The sequence below is a fragment of the Mesoplodon densirostris genome, chromosome 2, assembly GCF_025265405.1.
Source record: "Mesoplodon densirostris isolate mMesDen1 chromosome 2, mMesDen1 primary haplotype, whole genome shotgun sequence".
In the NCBI taxonomy this organism is placed as follows: Eukaryota; Metazoa; Chordata; class Mammalia; order Artiodactyla; family Ziphiidae; genus Mesoplodon; species Mesoplodon densirostris.
In genome coordinates this window covers 6,875,535-6,900,564 of record NC_082662.1, presented here as the reverse complement: position 1 = coordinate 6,900,564, position 25,030 = coordinate 6,875,535, and the positions used below count along the sequence as shown (strand labels likewise).

General features: G+C 49.7%; 1 protein-coding gene across 4 annotated transcripts in view; it reads left to right on the top strand.

Annotated features, from left to right (window-relative positions):
• Positions 1-24,557, top strand: part of SLC2A5 (solute carrier family 2 member 5) — a 61,249-nt gene extending 36,692 nt beyond the window's left edge. Inside the window, exons 1-12 of one of the 4 annotated variants that reach the window (XM_060079596.1) lie at positions 38-70; positions 7,652-7,750; positions 8,542-8,618; positions 13,880-14,004; positions 18,932-19,084; positions 22,055-22,180; positions 22,300-22,487; positions 22,605-22,715; positions 23,203-23,304; positions 23,592-23,667; positions 24,134-24,261; positions 24,354-24,557. In XM_060079596.1, coding sequence (XP_059935579.1) covers positions 38-70; positions 7,652-7,750; positions 8,542-8,618; positions 13,880-14,004; positions 18,932-19,084; positions 22,055-22,180; positions 22,300-22,487; positions 22,605-22,715; positions 23,203-23,304; positions 23,592-23,667; positions 24,134-24,261; positions 24,354-24,557 — 1,422 coding nt within the window. Of the gene's footprint in view, positions 1-37; positions 71-7,651; positions 7,751-8,541; positions 8,703-12,980; positions 12,992-13,879; positions 14,005-18,931; positions 19,085-22,054; positions 22,181-22,299; positions 22,488-22,604; positions 22,716-23,202; positions 23,305-23,591; positions 23,668-24,133; positions 24,262-24,353 lie in introns of those variants that run through there. The other 3 variants (XM_060079590.1, XM_060079586.1, XM_060079605.1) reach the window with 3 other exon arrangements.
• Positions 24,558-25,030: the final 473 nt, after the last annotated feature.

Below are 25,030 nucleotides of genomic sequence, written 5' to 3'. Positions count from 1 at the left end.
AAGGAAGTAAGCAGAACCCTGCGCTTCCAGAGAAAAGATGGAGCAACAGGATGCAGTCAGGAGGGAAGGGGTAAGTTTGCTGTCGAGACAGCAAGCAGCAGCCCCACGGCAGGGCCTGTTCGGCATTGCTGGGGATGCTCTTCGGAGCTCTGTGCACGGCGAGGACCACTGGGGCACCTGCCCCTCAGAGCTCACCCAGCAGCTGGACTTTTACAGGGACTAGAGAGAGGAGACATTTAGACACATTGAGATTCAGAGGTTCTTTGGGCTGGAACCGAAATGATGAGACTCAAAGGATGAGTTTGTCACAACTTCCCTCACCATAAGAACTTGAGGGGAAGGGCTTCAGAAACCAGCAACAAAATCCTTACACATGGCCTGTGAGAGTTTTTTGCTTTGTTTGATTTTCGCTTCAGGGCATTTTCACTAACCTTTTCAGCAGGTGAAGAGCTAAGCCAGCGCGAAGAGAAGGTAGAAAAGATGTTGCGGGATTTGAATTGAACTCAGATCTGCAGCAGAGGTTTCCTCCCTTTTAGATAATCAGAATCCTTTTCTTTTGGAGATGAAAGATTTTTCTGAACCTCTTTCCACCCACCCTTGCCCTCCATATAATTGCCGTTGTACTTTTAGGGTCCTTTTTTTTTTTTATAAAATTTTTAATTTTTTTTTTTTTTTTTTTTTTTTTTTTGCTGCATTGGGTCTTCGTTGCTGCGCACAGGCTTTCTCTAGTTGCGGCGAGCGGGGGCTACTCTTCGTTGTGGCGCGCGGGCTTCTCATTGCGGTGGCTTCTCTTGTTGCAGAGCACGGGCTCTAGGCACGCAGCCTTCAGTGGTTGCAGCATGCAGGCTCAGTAGTTGTGGCACACGGGCTTAGTAGCTCTGCGGCATGTGGGATCTTCCCGGACCAGGGCACGAACCTGCGTCCCCTGCATTGGCAGGCGGATTCTTAACCACTGCACCACCAGGGAAGTGCTAGAGTCTTTTGATTGAGGAAAATGCATAAGGACAGAAAGGTAACATAAATTTATTAACACTTTTAAGAAATTTGCATTTTATTCATCAAAACAGCATCTGCTTATATTGATGGGGGAGGTACTTATTTGTGCAAATTATTATTTATTCAGTCGTGGACAGGAGAGCCTTGCCATAGACAGATTGGGTCCATGCTCTGTAGCTCACAGATTAAGGACAGGTCTGAGAGGTAGAAGTACCTGGGATTCATTCCTGCTCCATCCTATTCAAGCTGTGGGAACTTGGGCAAGTTATTTAACTGCTCTGTGCCTTGGTTTTCTCACCTATAAAATGGGAATAATAACCATACCACCTCAGAGGGATGCTGGAACAAGTAAATGAGATCATGTGTGTAAATTACCTGGCACAGAGTGGATCCCCCGTAAGTGTTATTGTTTTGTGATCATCCTTCAGAGCAGAGCACTACTGACATTGGGGCCGGATAGTTCTTTGCCATGGGGGGCTGGCCTGGGTGTTGTAGGATGTTGAGCAGCATCCCTGGTGTCTCTCGCCCACAAGATTGCCTGCTTTAGAGATTACTGCGTCATTTCACAGGGACTGTCTTGTCGACTTCATGACAACAGGAACGTGTTAGGTCAAATGTTATCGCCTCTATTTTATAGAAAAGGAGCTGTGAGGTAATAAGAACTCAGGGATTTGGGGGTCAGGGGGGCCCTGGTCTGGTCTGTGCCGTCTCTTCAAAAGAAGTGCACTGCCCAGCTGTGCCCCCAGGTGGGGCTGCAAAAGAACAGAAACACCCTGCGTGGTGGTCCCTGAAAATGAACGATACATTTTGAAAGGAGATGATTAAACGGTCACATGCAAAAGATATGGGCTGATCACAGCCACCTGCTCCTGCAGTCCCCCAAGGAAGGGGGCCTGCTCCAGGGATCCATCCAGGGGGATGCAGACTGCCCCTTCCCAGGTGCCTGAGGGCAGACCTGGCCCTTTGGGTGCATATGCGCTAGGTGTCCCAGGAGACATCAAAACAGAACTATGCCAGTGGTGACTGTGAGAACCTTCAAATCACAAAGTGAAGCCAAGGAGGGATTTAGGAGCTGAGTGGAAGTGGGGGGCCAGCTCAGGCCACAGAGGCTGGGCTGCCAGGGGCCGCTCAGGGCTGGTGGGGAGGGCCTGGTTGTCTGTCCCCTGGTGGCTGTGTGACCACGGCATCACTGGCCTTTGGGTTCCTCAGAAAAGACATGAGGGCTTCCCTGGTGGCGCAGTGGTTGGGAGTCCGCCTGCCGATGCAGGGGACGCGGGTTCGTGCCCCGGTCCGGGAAGATCCCACATGCCGCGGAGCGGCTGGGCCCGTGAGCCATGGCCGCTGAGCCTGCACGTCCGGAGCCTGTGCTCTGCAACGGGAGAGGCCACAGCAGTGAGAGGGCCACGTACCACAAAGAAAAAAAAAAGAGAGAGAGAAAAGACATGAATCTGGTGTGCATCAAGGACTTTCCGCCAGGAAAAAGGACTTTTGGCCTGAAAGAAACAAATAAGATGATTAGAAACAAATGCCAAAATGCTTTGGAAAGTGAAAACAGAATTTTTAGTGGAGTGTCTCCACCACCAACTAGTTGAGTGTCGTTGAGCTACTAACTTCCCCTCTGGGTCCTCATTGTTAATAATTAATATTGATAGCAAACCGTGATATAATGTGTAATGTTTGGAATGTGTACCACCACGAGCCAGCTGGGGGCCTGTTTCACATATATGAACTCATTTATTCCCCATATCAGTCTTGCGAGGAAGGCAGTATCATTGTCGCCATTGTACAGATGAAGTAGCCAAGACAGAGAGAAGTTAGTAGCTAGCCCTAGGCCACACAGCCAGCAGCAGGAGAGGCAGGTTCAACCCCTTGCTCTTGGGCTGCAGTGGTCATGCTGTAAACCCCCTGCAGCGACAACACCGGGCACCTCCAGCTCTAAAATGTTATGACGTTTGTCTCCCCTCTCTCCCCTCGTCACTCGGACCTCAAGGAATGTTTGTGAAACTTTGGGTTCATTCCATAGTGTGATAAAGTGACTTACGGTGTTAATAATTCATAGGGACTCCCTTTTCCAGGCATATTTGCATTCTGACTGGAGATGCCTGACAAAGAAAAGTCTGAGACTGAGAGTGTCTCTCTGGTGGTAGAAAGAGAAATTGGAGACAAATTCCTAAGAGAGAAATGGTTTGGGTGGGGCTTTCTTCCCAGAGAGCTTGAATCACACCCTTTCAGAGGGCTAGCCCTGAAGGTGGTTGTTTCACTGAAGTCTCAGAATGTTCTCAGCATTTTGAAAAACAGGAAGCCAGTTTACTGTAGGCGTGAGGGATTTGGTTCCTAGTTTTTCTCAAAAGCACAGCTCATAGTCCCGGCTTCCCTTGGCCTCTGAGGAGGGTCCCCTCTCGTGTCTTGAGGCCACTGAGCCATTTGTCATTTTCAATAAGATGCTCGGAGACCTGGACATCCTCTTCAGCCTCTTCCTCTCCCTCATGCCCTGATCCAGCCCAGTACCAAATTCTCTTTTTTCCCCTCTTGGAAAGGAAAGAAAAGGAAAAGAGAAAGAAAGAGAAAAGAAAAAGAAAGCTTAAGCCCTGAATTTCTCTTACATGCCTTTTTTATATAGTAACTTTATTGAGAATAAAACTCCCAGACCATACAATTCACCCCTTTAAAGTATATAATTCCATATATATTCACAGAGTTGTATATGCATCACCACAATCCATTTCAGAACATTTTCATCACCCCTAAAAGAAACCCCCTACCCACGGACAGTCACTCCGCATTTCCCCCCATCTCTTCCTCTTCTCCCCCAGCCCTGGGCAATCACTGATTTATCTCTGTCTCTGTGGATCTGCCTAGTCTGGACATTTCACATAGATGGAACCAGGCGGTCTTCTGTGACTGGCTTCTTTCACGTAGCTTGTTTTCAAGGTTCATCCACTTCGTAGCGAGTTATCAGTGCTTCATTCCTTTTCATGACCAAATAATATTCCATTGCATGAATATCCCACATTTTGCTTATCAGTTCATCAGCTCATAGACATTTGGGTTGTTTCCACTTTTGGGTTATGATGAAAAGGCTGCTATGAACATTTGTGATCAAGTTTGCATGAATATGTGTTTTCATTCTCTTGGGTATATACCTAGGAGTGGAATTGCTGGGTCATATGTTTACTCTGTGTTTAACTTTTTGAGGAACGGCCAGACTGTTTTCCAAAGTGGCTGCACCATTTTACAATCCCATAAGCAATGTGAGAGGGTTCCAATTTTCTCAGCATCCTCATAAACACATTTACCTGTCTTGTTGGTTTTAACCATCCTAATGAGTGAGAAGTGGTACCACGTTGTGGTTTTGATTTCCATTTTTCTCAAGGGGTACCAAATCCCTTGATTTTACTTCCTAAATAGTCCTCAAAGCTGGTACCTCTTGCTCCCCTGCCTCAGCCACTCCCCTACCCAGGACCCATCCTCTCTCAGTCACTTTCCTGACTCCCGTCTTTAACCACTTCCGTGGATTTTCTTCATAAAACTTACTCCAGTTCTAGTTTCATTATTAAATTATTATGAAGTTTTAAAAAAATGTTTGTCTTTCCCATTGGACCACAGTCTTCTTGAGGGCAGCTGTTTTGCTCACTGGACTATAGCATGGTACACAGATCATAGACAGCTGTCAATAAATATGCAATGCAATGTTTATTGCATCGTCCATGAAAAAAATTAATCAACAGTCAATCTAAGAAAGCAATGAAATTTTTATTCGAGCCAACCTGAGGATTATAACCTGGCAGACAGTCTTTCAGAAAGCTCTGAGGACTGTTCTTCCTGTTAGAAGTCAGAGCACAGTTATATAATTTTTGAGACAAAGTGTTATACATCAAAGTAACATATTGACAGTTTACATAGTCTAACAAGGTGAGTAGTGAGTTATTGTGACCCCTTACAGGATTGGGAAAGGAATGTTAGCTCCTAAGGATTTAGCTTGCTGGTGCCAGGAGGATATTGTTTGTTGTTGTTGTTTTTCTTTTCTTTTTTTTTTTGTGAGTAGGCATTCCTGCATCTTCTAAGGGGATCTAGTTAATGTGTAATGCATATGCTTAATGCACACTAAAGGGGAGGAGATAGTGGTTCAAATGGCAGAGAAAATTTTATGTTAGATTTTTCTTTTCCTGCCTTAAAAATAATTTTGTTTCATCAGAATGAAGGCATTTGGACCAGCAAGGTCGGTGAGAACTTGAGAACTTACCCAGGATGTCTTTGCTATTTCCACAAAGTGTGAGCCCTAATTCCTACGGGTCCTTAGAATGTACCTATGGCTCGAATTCAAGGAGAAAGCCAAGGAATAGAAGTTGAATTATGTGCTCTAGGCTTAGACACTCTACAGCGTGAGGTCTCTGATAATTTTTGCTAGGATCCCATAAAAGCAGTCAGAGAGCTGTCTATCCACGTACCTGGCAGGATGCCCCCAGTCTGGGGCATGAGCCCCGGGGCACCAGCCAGCTCCCCCACTGAGCTTTGCTAAGGACTTCAAACCTTAGGACCCATCAAAGCAGAATGTTGGAGTTGCACCTGCAGTATGAATGAAGCCTGGTGCATTTATAGTTTATCATTTACTGGGAAGGGAATTAGAAGCGGAGAAATTTTAATCAACATTTTTTTTTTTTTTTTTTTTTTGCGGTACGCGGGCCGCTCACTGTTGTGGCTTCTCCCGTTGTGGAGCACAGGCTCCGGACGCACAGACTCAGCGGCCATGGCTCACGGGCCCAGCCGCTCCGCGGCATGTGGGATCTTCCCGGACCAGGGCACAAACCCGTGTCCCCTGCATCGGCAGGCAGACTCTCAACCACTGCGCCGCCAGGGAAGCCCTTAATCAACCTTTTTTTCCTTCCTCCCTCCCTCCCTCCCTCTCTCTCCTCCTTCCTTCTTTCCTTCCACCGAATCAAGCAATAGGACAGCTATAGGGCAGGGATCTTTGTTTTCTTCTCCACTATATCCCTAGTAGCTAGAACCTAGAACCTTGGCTGGCTCACAGTGGGTGCTCAATGTGTGAATGAATGAATGAACACCCAGAGCGCTTCAGGAGGTGAAGTGTGACATGGTTGGCCCTATGCTACCTCCTGGGTGGGGTTTTGGGGGTGGGGTGGGTATGCCTACTTGCGCACCCCCTGCCTTTAGAAAACACGGTGTAGCAACAGCCCTGGAACCCGCCCCCCCTCCTGGGCACCATCCCCTGCTCCCTCCACTTCCGTCACCTGCTGCCCCCCTGGCCCGCGGGGGTGGTGGGGCCTGAGGAGAGACTGGAAACCAGAGCCCACTGCTCCTTGATAGGCTGCCTTGTCTGTGGCTCTTATCATCTTTACCAGAAACTTCCTGTGAATTAAGCATTTGTTAATTATTTGGTGGAAGAGGAGACGGGCAAAGTTTCACTTGCGGTTCTGCTCTTGACCAGGACTCCTGCGGGTCCTGCACCTGTTCTGTGGGGTCGGGGAGGGGGTCACTAGCTCAGCGGTCCCCCCCCCCAGCATGAGGCAAGGCCCAGGTGCCCACTGTTTCTCTGCCTGTCCTGCTCCTACTTGCCTCTCTCAAGAGGTTCCCCCTTAGATTGGAGGGATGCTGCCCAGGGGAGACATGAGGACCTCAGCTCGCCACCAGAGGGGCTGAGTCTCATGTGATGGGGACCTCGGTTGTAGTATAGGATGAAGGGTGTCAATGGTGGGTTCAGAGAGCCCAGGCCCACTCCAGTCAGTGGATTCACCTCCACAGCTAGACGCTTCCATAATTAATCCTTGCAATAACTCCAAGAGGTGTTATTATCCTAACCCTAAAGATGAGGAAACTGAAGATCACAGAAATTAAGCCAGAAAGTGGCAGTGAGCAAATTCAAACTGAGATCCACAGATTCTAAGAGCAAAGCTCTTTCCACTTTTATATTTCTCCCAATTTTCATCCTTTTACTAATGAATTCCCACGTGTCATTAAAGATCGTCTTAAATGAGTGTTCAGTTACCCAGGTGTCAAGGGGGATATCGTCACAGAATGTGTGTGTGTAAGAAATCTATATTTAAATATTTCTTTCACTGTGCCTTCTGCCTCTTAGAGCAGCAGTCCAGAGGCTAAAGGAAGTTAGTCAGTGGCCCTAAATAATTAAAAATTTTCACATTTTCTCTCTGATTTTTTGGGGGGGTTTGTGTTTGAGGCAGTGCCTGAGTGCATTTGCTGCAATCAGCAGAGGCAGTCCCGCAGCAGGAATGTCACAGAAGCAGCTCAGACATTAGGTGGAGGGTTGGAGGGGGTGACCCTTCGGTTTTGTTGAGACCCAGTGATTCTCAACCAGGGGCGATTCCCCACCTGCCCCCAGGGACATTTAGCAATGTCTGGAGACATTTAGGTTGTCACAGATGGGGTGAGAGGTGTCTCTACAGTGCACACAGGACAGCCTCCCCCAACAAAGGATTATCCAGGCTTAAGTGCTACGGTTAATGAAACCTGCTCCACCCAAGGTGCATGGAGGGTAGGTTTCCAGACATGGAGTGGTTGAAAGACCACGGATCTTCAGATCCCATTACATCCATCTTTCTGCAAGACTCTGAGTAGATCAGGAGCTCCCTGGAACCCCGGGTTGCTTCCTTACCTAAAGCCGTGGTCTCTCCTCCTGCAGAGGCTGACACCAGTGCTTGCTTTGGTGACGCTGATAGCTGCCTTTGGGTCATCCTTCCAGTATGGGTACAACGTGGCTGCTATTAACTCCCCTGCCAAGGTAGGTCGCTATGGTGGGCGAGATGCAGCCCCCCGGGAACAGGGAGGGGGGTTTGGAGCAGTCCGTGCCCGGGTGGCCACTAGGGTGGGACTGTACAGACGCTGAGGGCACACAGTGGGACCTCAAGTGAAGGGTGGGGGAAACCCATGAAATAAACAGCACAAGCCCAAGGGACTTGCAGGCACAGGGTCATGGGGACACACCAGGTTCTCGTGGAGAGCCAGGCCTGGCTGGACGCATGGTGGGCTGGCCTCCAGGGGTGGGGGCTAAGTTTGGGGGCACTCTGATCTTCTGCAGCCTTGTAATCCATAGCAGAGTCTGGAGGGGCCAGGATCATCCAACATTGATTCCATGATTGGAAGCCTGGAGTCATTCCTTTCTGGGGTTAGAAACATCCTGGGCAGGGACTTCCCTGGCGGTCCAGTGGTTAAGACTCCAAGCGTCCACTGCAGGGGGCGGGGGTTCGATCCCTTGTCGGGAAACTAAGATCCCACACGCTGCGGGGCGTGGGCAAATAAATAAATAAATAATAAAGAGAACCAACCAAATTCTTTAAAGAAAAAAAAAAAGAAACATCCCTGGCAGCTTGCCCATCAGAGGCCTCCCAGCCGCCTGCCCCGGCGTGGGTGCCCCCTGCTAATTGCTGTTAATCTTCACTCCCTCTCCTCCACTTAATCGTGTTGATGTTCACGTGCCCAGCTCATCCCATTGGGTGGCCCAACAACGTACACTGTTCTTTCTGCAAAACCAGCTCAAATTATTTTGGTGTTCTGTTTTGCTTTGCTCTCCAGCTCATGAAAGCATTTTATAACGAGACCTACTATGACAGAATCAGTGAATACATAAGCGAATTTTCCTTGACCTTGCTGTGGTCGGTTTCTGTGTCCATGTTTCCCTTCGGAGGCTTCCTCGGCTCCCTCATGGTCGGCCCCTTGGTGAATAAATTAGGCAGGTAAGGGAAGGTGAATGTTCAACTCCTTGAAACTCATAGACCCCATCAGAGTTTAAAACCTGGGCCTAAAGCAGAAATCATTATCCTAAAACCAGGTAATGATTGCTGTGATGATTTTTGTTTCCTAATGTGGTTAAGAAGACCAGACATTGACCAAGTGTTTGGGGACTTAGGCAACGAAGGTCTCAGGGCTGGAGTTGGGTGGGGGTGATGGGTCTCAGGGTCTGGGGTGGGCATGGAGAGAGCAGAGAGTGCTTCAGAGATCAGGACTCACTCCCGCTCTCACCCTCTCTTGCCTTGAAATCGTCCTTTCCAGAACGTCCTTTTGGCCTTTAGAAGAGTCAAATGCCAGATGGCATGGCCAAGACATCAGGCCCAATGTAGACCATAGACTGATATTCCTGAACTCTGCTTCCTAAATGAACACAAGCTAACTGCTCTGTTCTTTTACCTTGGAATCCAGTTATATGCAAAATGTAGCCCAAATTAACTTCCTGTAAAACTCTGAAATGGCTGAGATTAATGTCAAGCCCTTCACTGTGAGACCGCGTGGTCCCAGGGAGACCCTCACTGTGAGTGTCATCAATGGCAAAAGCAGAGCTTAAATCTTTGCCCCTAATTCTAGAAGCATTAGAGATTCTGTATTTGATTCCAAGAAAGGTCCTTAAGCCCTCCCACCCCCCTGGTAAATTCCATGGGCATGAGAGAGCCAGCAACCTTGTTATGAACAGTATTTAAGAGTTCTTCCCCTCCAACCCCCTCCCTTCCAGGATGGGCACACAGAGGCGGGTTGAGGTAAAGTGCCCGTTCTCAGCCACAGATCTAGTGAGCTCAAGGCCAGACCCCAGACCTCGGTTCCTTCTCCAGTCTTTTTCAAAAAGAACCTGAGAATAGAAACATACAAGCTGTGCCTGAAGTCTTGCTGGGAGGTTGGTGTTGAGCGCACAGTTCTCCCTGTGGGCCACCGGTGGGCAGAACATCAGTCAAGTCACAGATCTGCAGGATGCTTCTCCTTGAGTGAAGGACTAGCCGTCTGGTCTGAAGATGGAGCTGACAGTTGCTAGTCCACCTGAAAATGTGATAAATGCTATTCAGTTGTTTGTGGTTTTCTTAAAGATTTATCAATGTTCTTTAAATATCAGTAGCAGCTAACAATTAATTGATGGGTTCCTACTTGCCGGGCTCTATCCTAAGTGCTTTTAGGGGATATTAATTGCACTAATCCTTACAAAATCCCCCATTCCCTTTTCACACATGGGAAAAAGAGGCACAGACGGTGCTGGGAGGAAATTTCACTTCTGAGCACATCGTGCCAAGTAACGTCCACACTGTACTCTGTTGTATCCGGCACATGCCTTCTCAATCTGTTGCTTTATTTATTTATTATTTTAAATTTATTTATTTTATTTATTTTTTTGGCTTGTTGGGTCTTCACTGCTGCATGCGGGCTTTCTCTAGTTGCGGCGAGTGGGGGCTACTCTTGTTGCGGTGCGCAGGCTTCTCATTGCTGTGGCTTCTCTTGTTGTGGAGCATGGGCTCTAGACATGCGAGCTCAGTAGTTGTGGCACGCAGGCTCGGTAGCTGTGGCCTGCAGGCTCAGTAGTTGTGGCGCATGGGCTTAGTTGCTCCACGGCATGTGGGATCTTCCCAGACCAGGAATCGAACCCGTGTCCCCTGAATTGGCAGGCAGATTCTTAACCACTGCGCCACCAGGGAAGCCCTGTTGCTTTATTTTTAATTGTACATGTAGTATCTTTTTGATACAAAATCTTTAAATGTTCAAGTGGTCACATTTAACTCATCTATGATTTTTGCTTTTTGTGTCTTAAGAGAGTCTTCCCTACCAGGTGTCATAAGGATAATCTTCTATAATTAAAAAAATAATTTTACAATTTTGTCTTTCCCAAATAGATCTGGAATTTTATTTTGTATTTAGTAGGTGAGTGGAGAGGGAAGGCCAATTTTATTTTAATTTTTTTCCATGTAAAAAATCACTTGCTTTCAAATTTATCTTAGTTATTCATGTTCCTTTAGTCTTCTGTGTTAATTTAAAAATCAGCTTATCGAAATCCCTGAAAAGGGATTCTGCTTGGAATTGATTTGGATTTATCATTTAATTGGAGGAAAAGCTAAACATCCTTACACTGTTGAATCTTCCCTTTTGTGAGCAAGCTATGGCTGATTTATTTATCCCAGAACTCATGGCAGTTCCTTGTCTGAGGTTTCATATCTTTGTCATCAGTTCTGGAAAGTTTTCAGCCATGATTTCTACAGATATTTTCTCTCCTCCATTTTCTATATTCTTCTGGAAGTTCCTCCGTGCCTTTGTTGTTGTTGTTGTTGTCTGTAAAAAGACTTCTTTAAAAAGCTATTTTTCAAAACTTGTGGTGGGAATTCCCTGGCGGTCCAGTGGTTAAGACTCCACGCTTTCACTGCCAGGGCCCGGGTTTGATCCCTGGTCAGGGAACTAAGATCCCACAAGTGGCACGGTGCGTCAAAAAATAAAAGTGTGGTAAACATACATAACATAAAATTTACAATTTTAACCAACTTTTAAGTGTACACTTTTTTTTTTTAATTTTTATTTATTTATTTATTTATTTGGCTGTATTGGGTCTTTGTTGCTGTGTGCAGGCTTTTCTCTAGTTGCGGTGAGCGGGGGCTACTCTTCGCTGTGGTGTGCGGGCTTCTCATTGTAGTGGCTTCTCTTGTTGTGGAGCATGGGCTCTAGGCACGTGGGCTTCAGTAGTTGTGGCATGCGGGCTCAGTAGTTGTGGCTCATGGGCTCTAGAGCGCAGGCTCAGAAGCTGTGGCGCAGGGGCTTAGTTGCTCCGCGGCATGTGGGATCTTCCCGGACCAGGGCTCGAACCCATGTCCCCTGCATTGGCAGGTGGCTTCTTAACCACTGCACCACCAGGGAAGTCCAGTGTACAGGTTTTTGGCATTAAGTACATTCACACTGTTGTGCAACCATCACCACCACCCATCTCTATAACTTTTCATCTCATATAAACGGACACCGGGGCTTCCCTGGTGGCGCAGCAGTTGAGAGTCCACCTGCCGATGCAGGGGACAAGGGTTCGTGCCCCGGTCTGGGAGGATCCCACATGCTGCGGAGCGGCTGGGCCTGTGAGCCATGGCCGCTGAGCCTGTGCGTCTGGAGCCTGTGCTCTGCAATGGGAGAGGCCACAGTGGTGAGAGGCCCGTGTACTGCAAAAAAAAAAAAAAAAAAAAACAGACACCATGTACCCATTAAACAATAACTCCCCTTTCTTGTCTTCCTGTAACTCACCAATCAACTTTCTGTCTCTGTGCATTTGACTACTCTAAGGATCTTATATGAATGAATCCTACAAGATTTGTCCTTTTGTGACTGGGTTATCTCACTTAGCCTAATGCCCTCAAGGTGCATTCATATTGTAGCACGTGTCAGAATTTCTTTCCTTTTTAAGGCTGAATAACACTCTGTTGTATGAATATACTACATTTAGTTTATCCATTCATCTGTCGATGGACATCTGGCTTGCTTCCACCGTCTGGCTACTGTGACTAGTGCTATTATAATCCTCCCTAACTTAATCTGTCATACTTCCCATCTTCTCTCTCTCTCTCTGTGTTGCTTTCTATGTAACTTCCTCAGGTCTGCCTTCCTATTCATTAATTCTTTCCTTAGCTGCAATTCACCTACTACATTTTTATTTCAATGACTATATTTTTCATTTCTAAGTTTTATTCATTTGCTTTTAAAATCTATCTTTTTTGGGCTTCCCTGGTGGCGCAGTGGTTGAGAGTCCGCCTGCCGATGCAGGGGACACAGGTTCGTGCCCCGGTCCGGGAAGATCCCACATGCCGCGGAGCAGCTGGGCCCGTGAGCCATGGCCGCTGAGCCTGCACATCCGGAGCCTGTGCTCTGCAAGGGGAGAGGCCACAACAGTGAGAGGCCCACGTACCGCAAAAAAAAAAAAAAAAAAAATCTATCTTTTTTGCTATTGTTTTGGATAGTTCTGTTTTATGTATGTTCTTGTTCTTTCTATAGTACCCTTTTGATTCCTTATTTTATGACACTACTCATTTAAAACATATTTTATGGCTTCTATCTAATCCTGTTGTCTGAAGCTGTGCTGTTTGTATGTGCAGCCTCTTGCAGGTGGTGGATTGTCTTGTGTGTCCTGTAATGGTGATGCTTCATCTCATGGGGTGGGGGTCCCTGGCTGGTAGACTCCTGGGGAGCCCAATGGGAGGGGCTTCTCCAGAGAAACTTTCCCTTTGCCTTTGTCTGGCTCTCCAGGGCCCAAATCCAACTCCAGTCTTGACTTAAATTGGACTGCTTTGTAAGTTTTATTAAGTTTGATTTTTTTATAGGTTTTCAGGAGATACCCTTTATCAGCTTACATAAGTTCCCTCATTTTTATAGTTTGTTAAGGTTTTTTTTTTTTTTTTTTTTGCGGTACACGGGCCTCTCACTGTTGTGGCCTCTCCCATTGCGGAGCCCAGGGTCCGGACGCACAGGCTCAGTGGCCATGGCTCACGGGCCCAGCCACTCCACGGCATGTGGGATTTTCCCGGACCGGGGCACGAACCCGTGTCCCCTGCATCGGCAGGCGGACTCTCAACCACTGTGCCACCAGGGAAGCCCTGTTAAGGTTTTTTTTAAAATCATGATGGATATCAAATTTTATTGACTTGTTTTGCTACTTCAATTGATAATCCTATATTTTTCCCCAGTACAATCTTTAATATGGTGTTTTTAACCTTGAAAGATTCTTATATATGCTGTTGAATTCAATTGGCTAATATTTCATTTAGGATTTTCACATCTATGTTGATAGGTGAGATTGGCCTAAACCTTTCCTTTAATGTCCTCATCCAGTCTGGGTTTCAAGATTATACTAAAATCATGTTAGTTTATGGTTGCACAACCCTTTACTGTATTGTAATATGCGAGCCTTTCCCTCTGTTCCCCACTACTGATGCCCTCTGCATTGGGGTCATTTATATCTGCTCCCACAGAGAATATTCCCACACCAGGCCATGCACTGGACCTGTATCCATCTTAGGTCAACAGCAAATCAAACAACACAACAGCAACTGCTGTAACTGAGTAGATTCTCGGCAAACATTTGTTAAAGGAGTGGCAAATCCTTAAACCAAACCAACTGGTATTTTGTCCTCTGCAGAAAAGGAACCTTGCTGTTCAACAACATCTTTTCCATCGTGCCTGCGATCTTAATGGGATGCAGTGAAGTTGCCAGGTCATTTGAGATGATAATTGTGGCCAGACTTTTGGTGGGAATATGTGCAGGTAAACCATTCTGTGATTCGGGATGGTCAGAGGGGGGAGAACAGGCACCTGGGGTCTGAACAAATTTGGGGTCTCTGAAGCATATAGGTTCAAGCTGTTCCTACACCTCTGCTGTGGGTAGACGCTTAAGCCCCTGCGTTACAGGGATGTGTGTGGACCGCGGGCAGATCTTCACTGTGGAGTTTCCTGTGAAGAAAGCTGTTCTTTGAAAGACTGGGATACAGAATCTTAGGACCAGACTGGTCCTTCCAACCAGTCCTTAATCTCAATGTTTTCTAAACTGCAGGTCGGGACTGATACTGACCAGGGTTCTTGGCCTTCCCCAATCAACAGAAATTGACTAGAGGCCAGACAAGAAATTCAGGCAAGGATTTGTTGGGGCCCCTGCGGCTGCAGGAGGGAGCAAAAACAAGTAACAGGTTCCCTTGCTCACTCCCCGAGGGGGCGGCGAGCTCGTTCCTTATATGGGGTGAGGGAAGAGGTGTGTCCAGGCATCAGGCCAGAGGGGTGGCTTAGGTGTTTTGCCCACCCCTTTGTGCTGTTGAGTGCAGGGGCATGCGCAGTACACTGCTTTGGCTCAAGACATCCAGTGTTTTCTCCTGGCTCTTCAGAGGTGACAGTTGGGTTTTCTTTGGTCTTTTTGTATCTTTTTGTCCATAATCTGCCCCAACTGCACATGCACACAGTTATTTTTAGTCCCTTATAGTTTCTCTGTAGCTTGTTGCTCAAGGAGATGTTTGTCCAGGTGCAAACACTGCAGCAAAGGGTCCCAGATCCCAGCCTGTCTCAGGATCAGTTGGTGGGTAGTGACATCTGTTTAGCAAACAGTATTTTCTTTTTTGTTGTTTTTAACTAGGGTAGACTGTGTCACATGTAGTAAAGATAAGGATTGTCTTTTGAAACGTTGTTTCAGTTCTTTATCTTTATACATATGTGAGAACCAAGCTGGATGTAAAATGTATTTCTGTATTTTGCACCGTGAGTTGTGGTCAAAAAAGCTTGAGAAATTATCAAATGCGTGAATCCCTCTACCAGAAAAGAGTTAATGGTAGTAACCTCTCCAAAGCCATTCTGCCCGGGCCGGGTTTCCCTGGTTATAGAAAATTCTCCCATGATGGCTTCAGACTGAAGAGACATGGTTCAGCCATGCTGTGGCCTTCCTCCAGGTTGGCTTCCTCTGTAGGCAGAAGGGCCAGGGCCACTGAGGCAAGCGAGGTGCCCACTCTCGGGGCCGTGCACTGCTGGGTGGGCCCCCAAGGGTAAGCGCCCCTGGAAATGCTGCACCCTGGGCGCTTCACTCGCCCCCCACCAGGCTGTGGCATTGTCAAGTGACTCGTTCTCCTTCCAAACACAGGGATGGGGATGAAGAAGGGATAATTTGGCCGGATGTCAGCAAACCCCTTCCCTGGAGTTTACTGACAGCAGAGGAGACAGCAAGAAGCCTGGTACTGGGGGAAGTGGCGAGGGATTGCAGGGCTGGGGCGATGAAGAGGAAAACAAGATTCCCGAAGACAGAAGAGGTCACCTCAAGGAGGGACTGATGGGCCCCCTGGCAAACTTCATTCATTCTAGCTTTCCCTGAGAGCACCTGGACATTTATCTACCGTCTGGCCAGGAGTCCCGAGGTGCCTGGCCCTGCTCCTGCAGTTTTTCCCTGCAGCCAGGCTCAGCTTTATGAAAAACGGACGATTCCTGGAAGTTGTCTGCAGTGGGCAGGTGCTGTCACGTTTCTATTGACAGCCAACAATTCAGAGTTGGTTCCAAGAAAGAAATGTTAGGCTCCAATAGAAAAATCACAGTTTAACATCCCAACCTTCGCTTTTTTTTTTGGCCATGCCACACAACTTTCCGGATATTAATTCCCCAACCAGGGATTGAACCCAGGCCCTTGGCAGTGAAAGCACGGAGTCCTAACCACTGGACCGCCAGGGAATTCCCAACCAACCTTTGCTTTTAAATAAGCATGACTTCTGGTCAACAGTTCTCAAACTTTTTGGCCTAAGGACCCCTTTACACTCTTAAAATTGTTGAGGGTTCTAAGGAGCTCGTATGCGTTATACTGATCAATATTTACCATGTTAGAAATTGCAACCAAGAAATGTATTAATTCATTTTAAGATAGCAATAATAAGCCCATTACATGTCTTTATGAAAATAATTCTATTTTCTAAAACAAAAAAATTTAGTGGTATTGCTTTACATTTTTGCAAATCTCTTGAATGTCTGGCTTAACAGAAGACAGCCAGACTCTCAAACCTGCTTCTGGATTCTGTTGGTGTGATGTCAGAGGGCATGTGATCTCTGGAAAACTGGTCAGGGAACGAGAATGAAAAGGACAAGTAACATCTCAGGACGGTTCTGAAAACAGTTTTGATCTCACAGACCCCCTGAAAGGTATCAGGAACCCCCTGTGTCTTCAGGTCATACTTGAAGAACTCCAGCAGAAGCCTAATCTATTTCCTGCTCATTCCTTCACATATTTCCTGAAAAGTCAGGAAAGGGTGTCATCAAGCCCCGTGGTACTTAGACACTCTAAAAACGAGTAAACGGCCACTCTGACCAAGGGGGTTCAGGGTCAATGCAGCTTGGACCCCCAGATGCTCAGTTTGCTGGTTTGCTGTTAGTCAACATCTTTGATAAGAACACTTCAGACTTTCACTAATGGAATTTAAACTTTAAAAGCTGCTTCTCCGGGCTTCCCTGGTGGCGCAGTGGTTGAGAGTCCGCCTGCTGATGCAAGGGACGCAGGTTCGTGCCCGGGTCTGGGAGGATCCCACATGCCGCGGAGCGGCTGGGCCCGTGAGCCATGGCCGCTGAGCCTGCGTGTCCGGAGCTTGTGCTCCGCAGCGGGAGAGGCCACGGCAGTGAGAGGCCCGTGTACCGCAAAAAAAAAAAAAAAAAAAAGCTGCTTCTCTGACTTTGGTGTCAGAACAGGCTGGCCGGGGGTTGCCCCGTGGAGTTGTTTTTAAGACAGAATGAGACTGTTCACCAACATGAAGGGAATCCCATCTCTTCACAAACGTCCTGGTGTTTGTCTCTCCAGTGTTGCTCTTACCTAAGTTCAGAAGCACTTGGCCTTGAGAAGCGGCCCCCAGGGCCTGGATGGTGACCGGGCAACACGAGGGCCTCGCTTTCTCCATAGCCCTTTGGGCACTGGGCCTGCAGGGTCCCCCCCCATCCACCACACAAGACACCTAAGAGCTGCTCTAAAGACTGTCCCTCTTTGTCTGAAAATCAGAAAGAATTGGTATTAATTAATGAACTGTGATGCCCCTTTTAAAATATTAAGCAGAATCCCACTACTGGGCATATACCCTAAGAAAACCATAATTCAAAAAGAGTCATGTACCACAATGTTCACTGCAGCTCTATTTACTATAGCCAGGACATGGAAGCAGCCTAAGTGTCCATTGACAGATGAATCGATAAAGAAGATGTGGCACATATATACAATGGAATATTACTCAGCCATAGAAAGAAACAAAATTGAGTTATTTGTAGTGAGGTGGATGGACCTAGAGTCTGTCATACAGAGTGAAGTAAGTCAGAAAGAGAAAAACAAATACCGTATGCTAACACATATATATGGAATCTAAAAAAAAAAGAAAAAAAAGGTTCTGAAGAACCTAGGGGCAGGACAGGAATAAAGATGCAGACGTAGAGAATGGACTTGAGGACACGGGGAAGGGGAAGGGTAAGCTGGGACGAAGTGAGAGAGTGGCATGGACATATATACACTACCAAATGTAAAATAGCTAGTGGGAAGCAGTCACATAGCACAGGGAGATCAGCTTGGTGCTTTTCAACCACCTAGAGGGGTGGGATAGGGAGGGTGGGAGGGAGATGCAAGAGGGAGGAGATATAGGGATATATGTATATGTATAGCTGATTCACTTTGTTATATAGCAGAAACTAACACAACATTGTAAAGCAATCATACTCCAATAAAGATGTCAAAAAAAAAAGCCAAAAAATAATAATAATAAAATACTAAGCAGGGATGTCCTTGGGCAGAATTGCAGAGCTTGAAAACTTGGCCGTCAGTTTCCTCTTATCTCAGTGCTATAAAATACCCTCCCATCACCAGCAGCTCCAGCCTCCCCTCACCCCACACTGTCTCCCTTGGTCTGCCCTTGGCCACAGCCTCCCTCTCAGACCCCACGTCTTTCTGAGCATCAGCTTGCCTCTGGCTCCATGTGCGATACTTGGACCAGTAACAACCCATCTGACCTTCCTCCCAGACCCCCAACCTCTCACTGGACTTTTAGGAGAACTAAATGGGATAATATCTATGAAAATACTTTAGAGCCTATAAAATTAAGTTTCACCTATTCATAAGGGGGTCAGATGTCAGTAAAACGGGAAAACCAACAAGTTCAAATATTGAGGATTCAGAAGTAGTTCAGTCATTACACAAATCCCAGAACGCAGTTAGTCTACAATATATATTTAATTTTTCAAAGCTTACTGACAAATAAAGCTTGTGCTTCAATGTCTATGCATCAGCTTATTATGTAATATACAGTCTCAGAAGGTAAAGCTGGTGGGCAGGGGTCCTTGGCCTTTTATTAACAGGTTTCCCCCACAAGGAGCAAGAGAGGAGAGAGAGTCTAACCACACCTGGGCTTCTCCTCCCAGAGACCAAGCCAATCAGGAGGGAAGACCTGAGGTCCGGTGGCCTGTGTCCCCAGGTGACACCAGTCTGGAAGCAAACGCACTGTCCATAACTTCTTTGGTCAGACTATTTTCTCTTAAAGTTAAAAGGCCTAAGAATTGCAAGAGGGGTTCTTTGCTTACTCCTGCAGTTTTGAGACAGTTTCAGCCCAATGAATGCAATTGCTGAGGAAGAATAAATGTGTTTGAAGACAGCTCATCCCTGCCAGATTAATGTTTCCTGATGGTGTCTTTATTTCACCCTCTCTCCCAGGTCTGTCTTCCAATGTCGTCCCTATGTACTTAGGGGAGCTGGCCCCTAAGAACCTGAGGGGGGCCCTGGGCGTGGTGCCCCAGCTCTTCATCACCGTCGGCATCCTTGCGGCCCAGATCTTGGGTCTTCGGAGTCTCCTCGCAAACAAAGAAGGTGAGCTCAGGACACCTCAGACCCCCAGCCCGTTCCTATGAGCTGGTCTTTTCTCTCTAAACGACGGGGCCCCCGCACAGCCCTGACCCCACAGTGCTGAGCTGGAGGTTGCCCAGAGCGGGCCTGAACAAGTTGGTGGGGACAGACAGACTGACGTTCTCTAGTCCCTCTTGGGACACGGATGAGGGAGTTGTGAGGGCACAGGAGGTGCTGCTATCTTTCTCTTGGTTGCTTGGTGGCTGTCACACAGGCACCCGGGGCATGGTAATGATGGCCACCAGGGTGCCAGGCTCTGTGCTTAAGGCCTCCGGCACCATTGCCCTGGAGCCTCCCAGCAATGCAGCTGCCCAGGGGCCCGTGATCATCCCATCACAGACCAGGAAAGAGGGTCACAAGACCCAGCCTCCGTGGGTGAGGTGGTGAGTCTCAGGGCCAGTATCCACACCAGACCCAGACTTCGGAGCCGCACCCCCCCACACCCCAGAGCCAGGGGGCTGGCACATAGTAGGTGCACAGCAACTCATAACTGTCAGTGTTCTTGCATGACCTCCCTTTTTTTTGTCTTGGGTCTCGAACCTCTGAAAGGGAAATCACCGCTAACAAAGCACCAGTCAAAACGTATGGGCCAGACACGAAGTCTTTTATATAATCCATTTAATCCTCCAAACAACCTATGAAGCATGTACTGTTACTATAGCCATTTTACAGGTGCAGAACCTGAGGCATAGAGAAGTTGGATCACATGTCCAATGTCTCCTTAGGACACAAATGCAGGCAGTGCAGGCCTGAGTCCGAGCTTAACTACCATCTGTCCCACCTTTCAATCGCCCTTGTAAAGATCTGGGACCAGGAGTGGAGGAGCTAGGTGCCTGTCCCCTGCTGATGGCACGTAACCAACCAGCTGCACCCAGAAACAGCCACGGATCCCTGGCACCTGCGAGGTGCTCTGTGGTGTGTGGGAGGGAGCCCTGGTTCCACCCAGGGAGGGGGTCTCAGAGAGGGCCTGGGCTTGGGGGGGTGGGTAGGACCAGCATTCCAGATGTGGGCATAGGGGATGGAAGCATAAAGTTCCTTGTGCATGCAGGGAGCTGCAGGTGTTGTGGTGGACTCTCACTTTGTCCCTCCATCCTTTATGGTGACTATTCAGCCATCGGTACCCTCCTCTAGACAAGAGTGTGGAGGGCAGGGCTTGGCCTTCCTCATCTTTGAATCTCCAGCAAAATTCATGGCACATACTAGGTGCTCAGTGAAGAAGGAAGGAAGGAAGGCCAGAGAGAAGAGTGTCAGAGTCCTTGGAAGTGAGTGGGCAGTCACAGCACAAAGGCTGCACAGAAGTCATGGGGGTCAAGATCGGAACAGGGTGTCTGGAATTGGCAGTTAGGGGTCACTGAGATCTCATGGGAAGAGTTTCAGTGTAGGGGGTGGGGTGGGGGCCAGAGGGCAGATGGCAACGGCACGTGCAGATGGCACGTCCATACTCGCTGTAGTCTGTGCAAGGGTGCTAGAAGTGGGACCCGGATCAGCTAGGCCCTGGCTTCAGAGCCAAGAGGTGGGAGAAGGTTGAGAGGATGGGGATTCAAGGTTCAATGTGTCTGAGTTCGAATCTCAGCTTTGCTCCTAAATGACTGATCTCGGGCAAGGGAGCTACATGCCCTCCATGCCTCAGTGTTTGCACGTGTAACATGGGGTTGATGCTGGTACCTGCCTCCTGACATGGCTATGATGGGGAAGTGGGCTACACGTGAAAAGCCATGAGACTCTAGTGCCTGGCACACAGATGTCTGCAGTTATCACCTCCTGCACAGGAGAAAAGGGGGTGAGTCGGGCGTTCACAGCTCCTAGAAGGAGCCTGAACCACTCATTCACTTATTCAACCATTTTTATTGAGTGATGTAACATATATAAGGGTCCAGAAGTAGAGCCACGCCGGCCCCCTGCGCGCCCCTCAATCACGGCCTTCCCGCCCCCAAAGGGAGCCACTGTGCCAACATTTATGATCATCACATCCTTGCTCTTCCCTAGAAGAGTTTCACCACTTTTCTAGAAGATAGAGTGAATTTTCCCTGTTTCCGGACTTAATACAATGGAACCACATTGTGTGGAATTACACTGCAGCCAACATCACATTGGTGGGATTGGCTCCTGTCCTGACTTGCTTCATTTTCACCACAGTATAAAACTCCATCTTATTGGGGCTTCCCTGGTGGCGCAGTGGTTGAGAGTCCGCCTGCCGATGCAGGGGACGCGGGTTTGTGCCCCGGTCCGGGAAGATCCCACATGCCGCGGAGCGGCTGGGCCCGTGAGCCATGGCCGCTGAGCCTGCGCGTCCGGAGCCTGTGCTCCGCAACGGGAGAGGCCACAACAGTGAGAGGCCCGCGTACCGCAAAAAAAAAAAAAAATTCCATCTTATGAATGAACCATGATTTATGCATCCGTTCTACCGTGTGGACATTCGCCTTGTTTCTGGGTTTTGTTTCTACAATCAGTGCTGCTCTGTCCTCGTCCTTCCGGTGTCCCAGGGGCCCAGGCATGCGTTCCCGAGCGGGACTGCTGGGTTAGAGCATGTGGGTGTCCAGCAGCACTAGCTCCTGCCAGACTGTCCCCTAAAGATGCCACGTGTCCACACAGCGCTGTGGACACGTCCCATCTGCCCACATTCTCGTCAGTGCTTGGTGTTGTCAGAATTTTTCACTTTGTTCATCTGACAGGTGGGTAGTGGCTCTTCATCAGCATCCATTCTCTAAGTAGTTAGAGTGTCCACTCTTGGTAAGGCACCATCCTAGGCGCTGCGGACAGAAGAGTGAGAAAGATAAAGGCCCCGCCCCCACCCCCGGCCCCCAGCCTGTGTTCCGGCTCCAAAGAAAACCAGCCAGGATAGTGGGCCAGAGCGGCTCCGTGGGGCTGGAGGCGGAGAGCAGCAGGAGAGGAGGCTGGGGCGCCGGCTCTCACGGAAGGCTGGTTTCCTTGCAGGCTGGCCCGTCCTCCTCGGGGTGACCGGGATCCCCGCGGCTCTGCAGCTGCTCCTGTTGCCCTTCTTCCCGGAGAGCCCCAGGTACCTGCTCGTTCAGAGGAAGGATGAAGCGGCTGCCAAAAGCGGTAAGGCTTTCCCAGGAGACCAGGAGCAACAACGCAGGTTGCGGCATCTTCGCGGTGGGTGGGGGCGGCGGTGGGTTGCGTGATTCCGCCCCCAGCGCCCCCTCTGCTCCCTCCCCCAGCGCTGAGGGTGCTGCGCGGCTGGGACGACGTGGACGCCGAGATACAGGAGATCCGGGAGGAGGACAAGGCCGAGAAGGCTGCGGGCTTCATCTCCGTGCTGAAGCTGCTCAGAATGAGGTCCCTGCGGTGGCAGGTCATCTCCATCGTCGTCCTCATGGGCGGCCAGCAGCTGTCGGGAGTGAACGCGGTACCAGGGCAGCCGGGGCCGGGGCAGCGGGCAGGCACGGGGCGGGAGCGGGGAGGGATCCGCCGAGGGGTCCAGGCTGCCCAGCCGGCCTCACCAGCCTCGGGGGTGGCCTTCCAGATCTACTACTACGCAGACCAGATCTACCTGAGCGCTGGGGTGAGAGCACAGGATGTCCAGTATGTGACGGCGGGCACAGGCGCGGTCAACGTGCTGATGACCGTCTGCGCCGTGAGTGCCCCCGGAAGCCGAGTCCCTGCCTGCCACCAAAGATGGAGGGCACCTTGAGAGTGGGGAGTCTTGGCCCAGGAAGGAGCCCGGATCTCGGTGGCGACATGCCCCTCGGTCCCCTCCTCTCTAGCCTCTGGGCTGTCCTCAGATGACAGCCTGTCTCTTGGGGGCGGGGGGGGCGACAGCCTGGGGCCCCAAAGATGGAGACCCGTCCCCACCGTCCACTCCGGAAGCTGCCGCCATGAGAGGTGGCTCTTCTCCAACGTCTCACACTGGGGACCACTACCTGTGCCAGGGCCACCACATGGCAAAAGGGGCCCCTGGACTGCACAGTGAGGAGGCCCGCTGGCCATTCAAAGACACACACACACACACACACACACACACACACACGGGCAGGTGGGCGCACAGGGGCAGTGGGCCTGCTGGGCAGGGGGGCAGCCAGGGCCTGCTGAGCCTCCCACTTTTCCTCGCCCTTTCCCTCCAGGTTTTCGTGGTGGAGCTCCTGGGGAGGAGAGTCTTGCTCCTCCTGGGCTTCTCCATCTGCTTCACCGCCTGCTGCGTGCTGACGGCCGCCCTGGCTCTGCAGGTGAGGAAGGTGGGGCCTGGGGTGCCTTGAGCCCTTGTGCGCATGCGCGAGTCCGCTGCCTGGGGATCACGTGCAGCCCCGATCCCCGCCCCAGCAGCGCATTACCCACTTCCAGCTGGTATTCCAGGGGCATCCAGGTGGCGCTGCTTGTGGAAGGAGGTGCCAGGTGGCCGCCTTCCCAACCCAGGCAGAGCTACTGGCCCTCTGGCACCCGAGTGTCCTGACGCTCCCGTCCCAGGTTGTCTCCGCTTTGCCACGTGTGATCCAACTCTGTTTTCTCCCCACAGGACACAATATCCTGGATGCCCTACGTCAGCATCGCCTGCGTCATCTCCTATGTCACAGGACATGCCCTTGGGCCCAGTATGTACCCCAGAGCTGGTTCTGTGGTTTCACTGCCCCCTCCTATACCACCAGCCCTAGAAACTTCTGGCCTGAGCTCCTTAGAGAGGCTCCAGGAAGGGGCGAATTCGGCCCAAATGGCTTCTCTGCCTTTGTTCTTGTGGCAGAGGGGTTTGGGCGGAGCACGACTAGAGCGAGGACAGTAAAGCAGCCTGTGTAGGCTGGACCGTGGTGCCCATGTGGTTGGCACAGAGAGTCTTACAGGTGGTCATGGGCCCCCTTTAGGGAATCACAGGAGGTCGCCTGTTGTGCCCGACTCTTGCTAGGTGCCTTCTCACACTGCTTCTCCACGAGACCAGGAGTCCTGGAGACACACTGCTCCGCCTTGGGCCGGATGCCTCTGGAACCTTCCACGGGCAGGGGCTCCAGGACCCTTTGTGGGCTTGCTCAGCCGGCAGGGAAGACAGCTCTTCCTCTTCTTCCCCAGGTCCTATCCCCGCACTGCTCATCACCGAGATCTTCCTGCAGTCCTCCCGGCCGGCCGCCTACATGGTGGGGGGCAGCGTCCACTGGCTCTCCAACTTCACTGTGGGCTTGATCTTCCCATTCATTCAAGTAAGTGCGACCCAGGGGCCCCAGAGGCACAAAATACTCAAGCAGTAAATCGAGAACCTTTTCAAGCACGTGAACCCTCTCCCCTCCCACAGGTGGGCCTCGGAGCTTACAGCTTTATCATTTTTGCTGTGATATGTCTTCTCACCACCACCTACATCTTCCTGGTTGTCCCCGAGACCAAGTCCAAGACCTTCATAGAAATCAATCAGATCTTCACCAAGATGAACAAAGTGTCAGAGGTGCACCTGGAAAAGGAGGAGCTAAAGGACTTTCCGCCCTCTACTGCGGGGCAGTAACTCGAGAGGAGGAGCCTGGTAATCAGGTCTGCGTGGAGCTTCCCTCCTGGGCTATGAATCCACTAGGACAAGTCCGGTGTGGAAGGCAGGCCCTGATGGGACTGTCGTAAGGGCTTCTGTGCAGTTCTTAAAGCCAGGCTGTCTCTTTCCAGGTTGACCCATCACCAACCCCAAGGCATGCCGGGCAGCTGTCCCTCAACCATGCTGGGTCAGCCATTGTGTGGCTCCCGGCAACACCGGCTCTTATGATGAAAACCATTACCGTGGTGTCGAGATGGAAGGAATCAAATGTGGCCAAAGAAACGAATTCTTCTCCAATCCCGTAGTCTTCCGGGGGCCACGGGCACATGTTCAGGGTGGAATCCGTCCTCTTGTGAGATCCATCTCCAGAAACACGAGTTTTGAAAAGTATGATGTCACAAGTAACGATGTCTAGGAATCTGGGAAGCAGGTCCCTATGGAGACTTTAACCA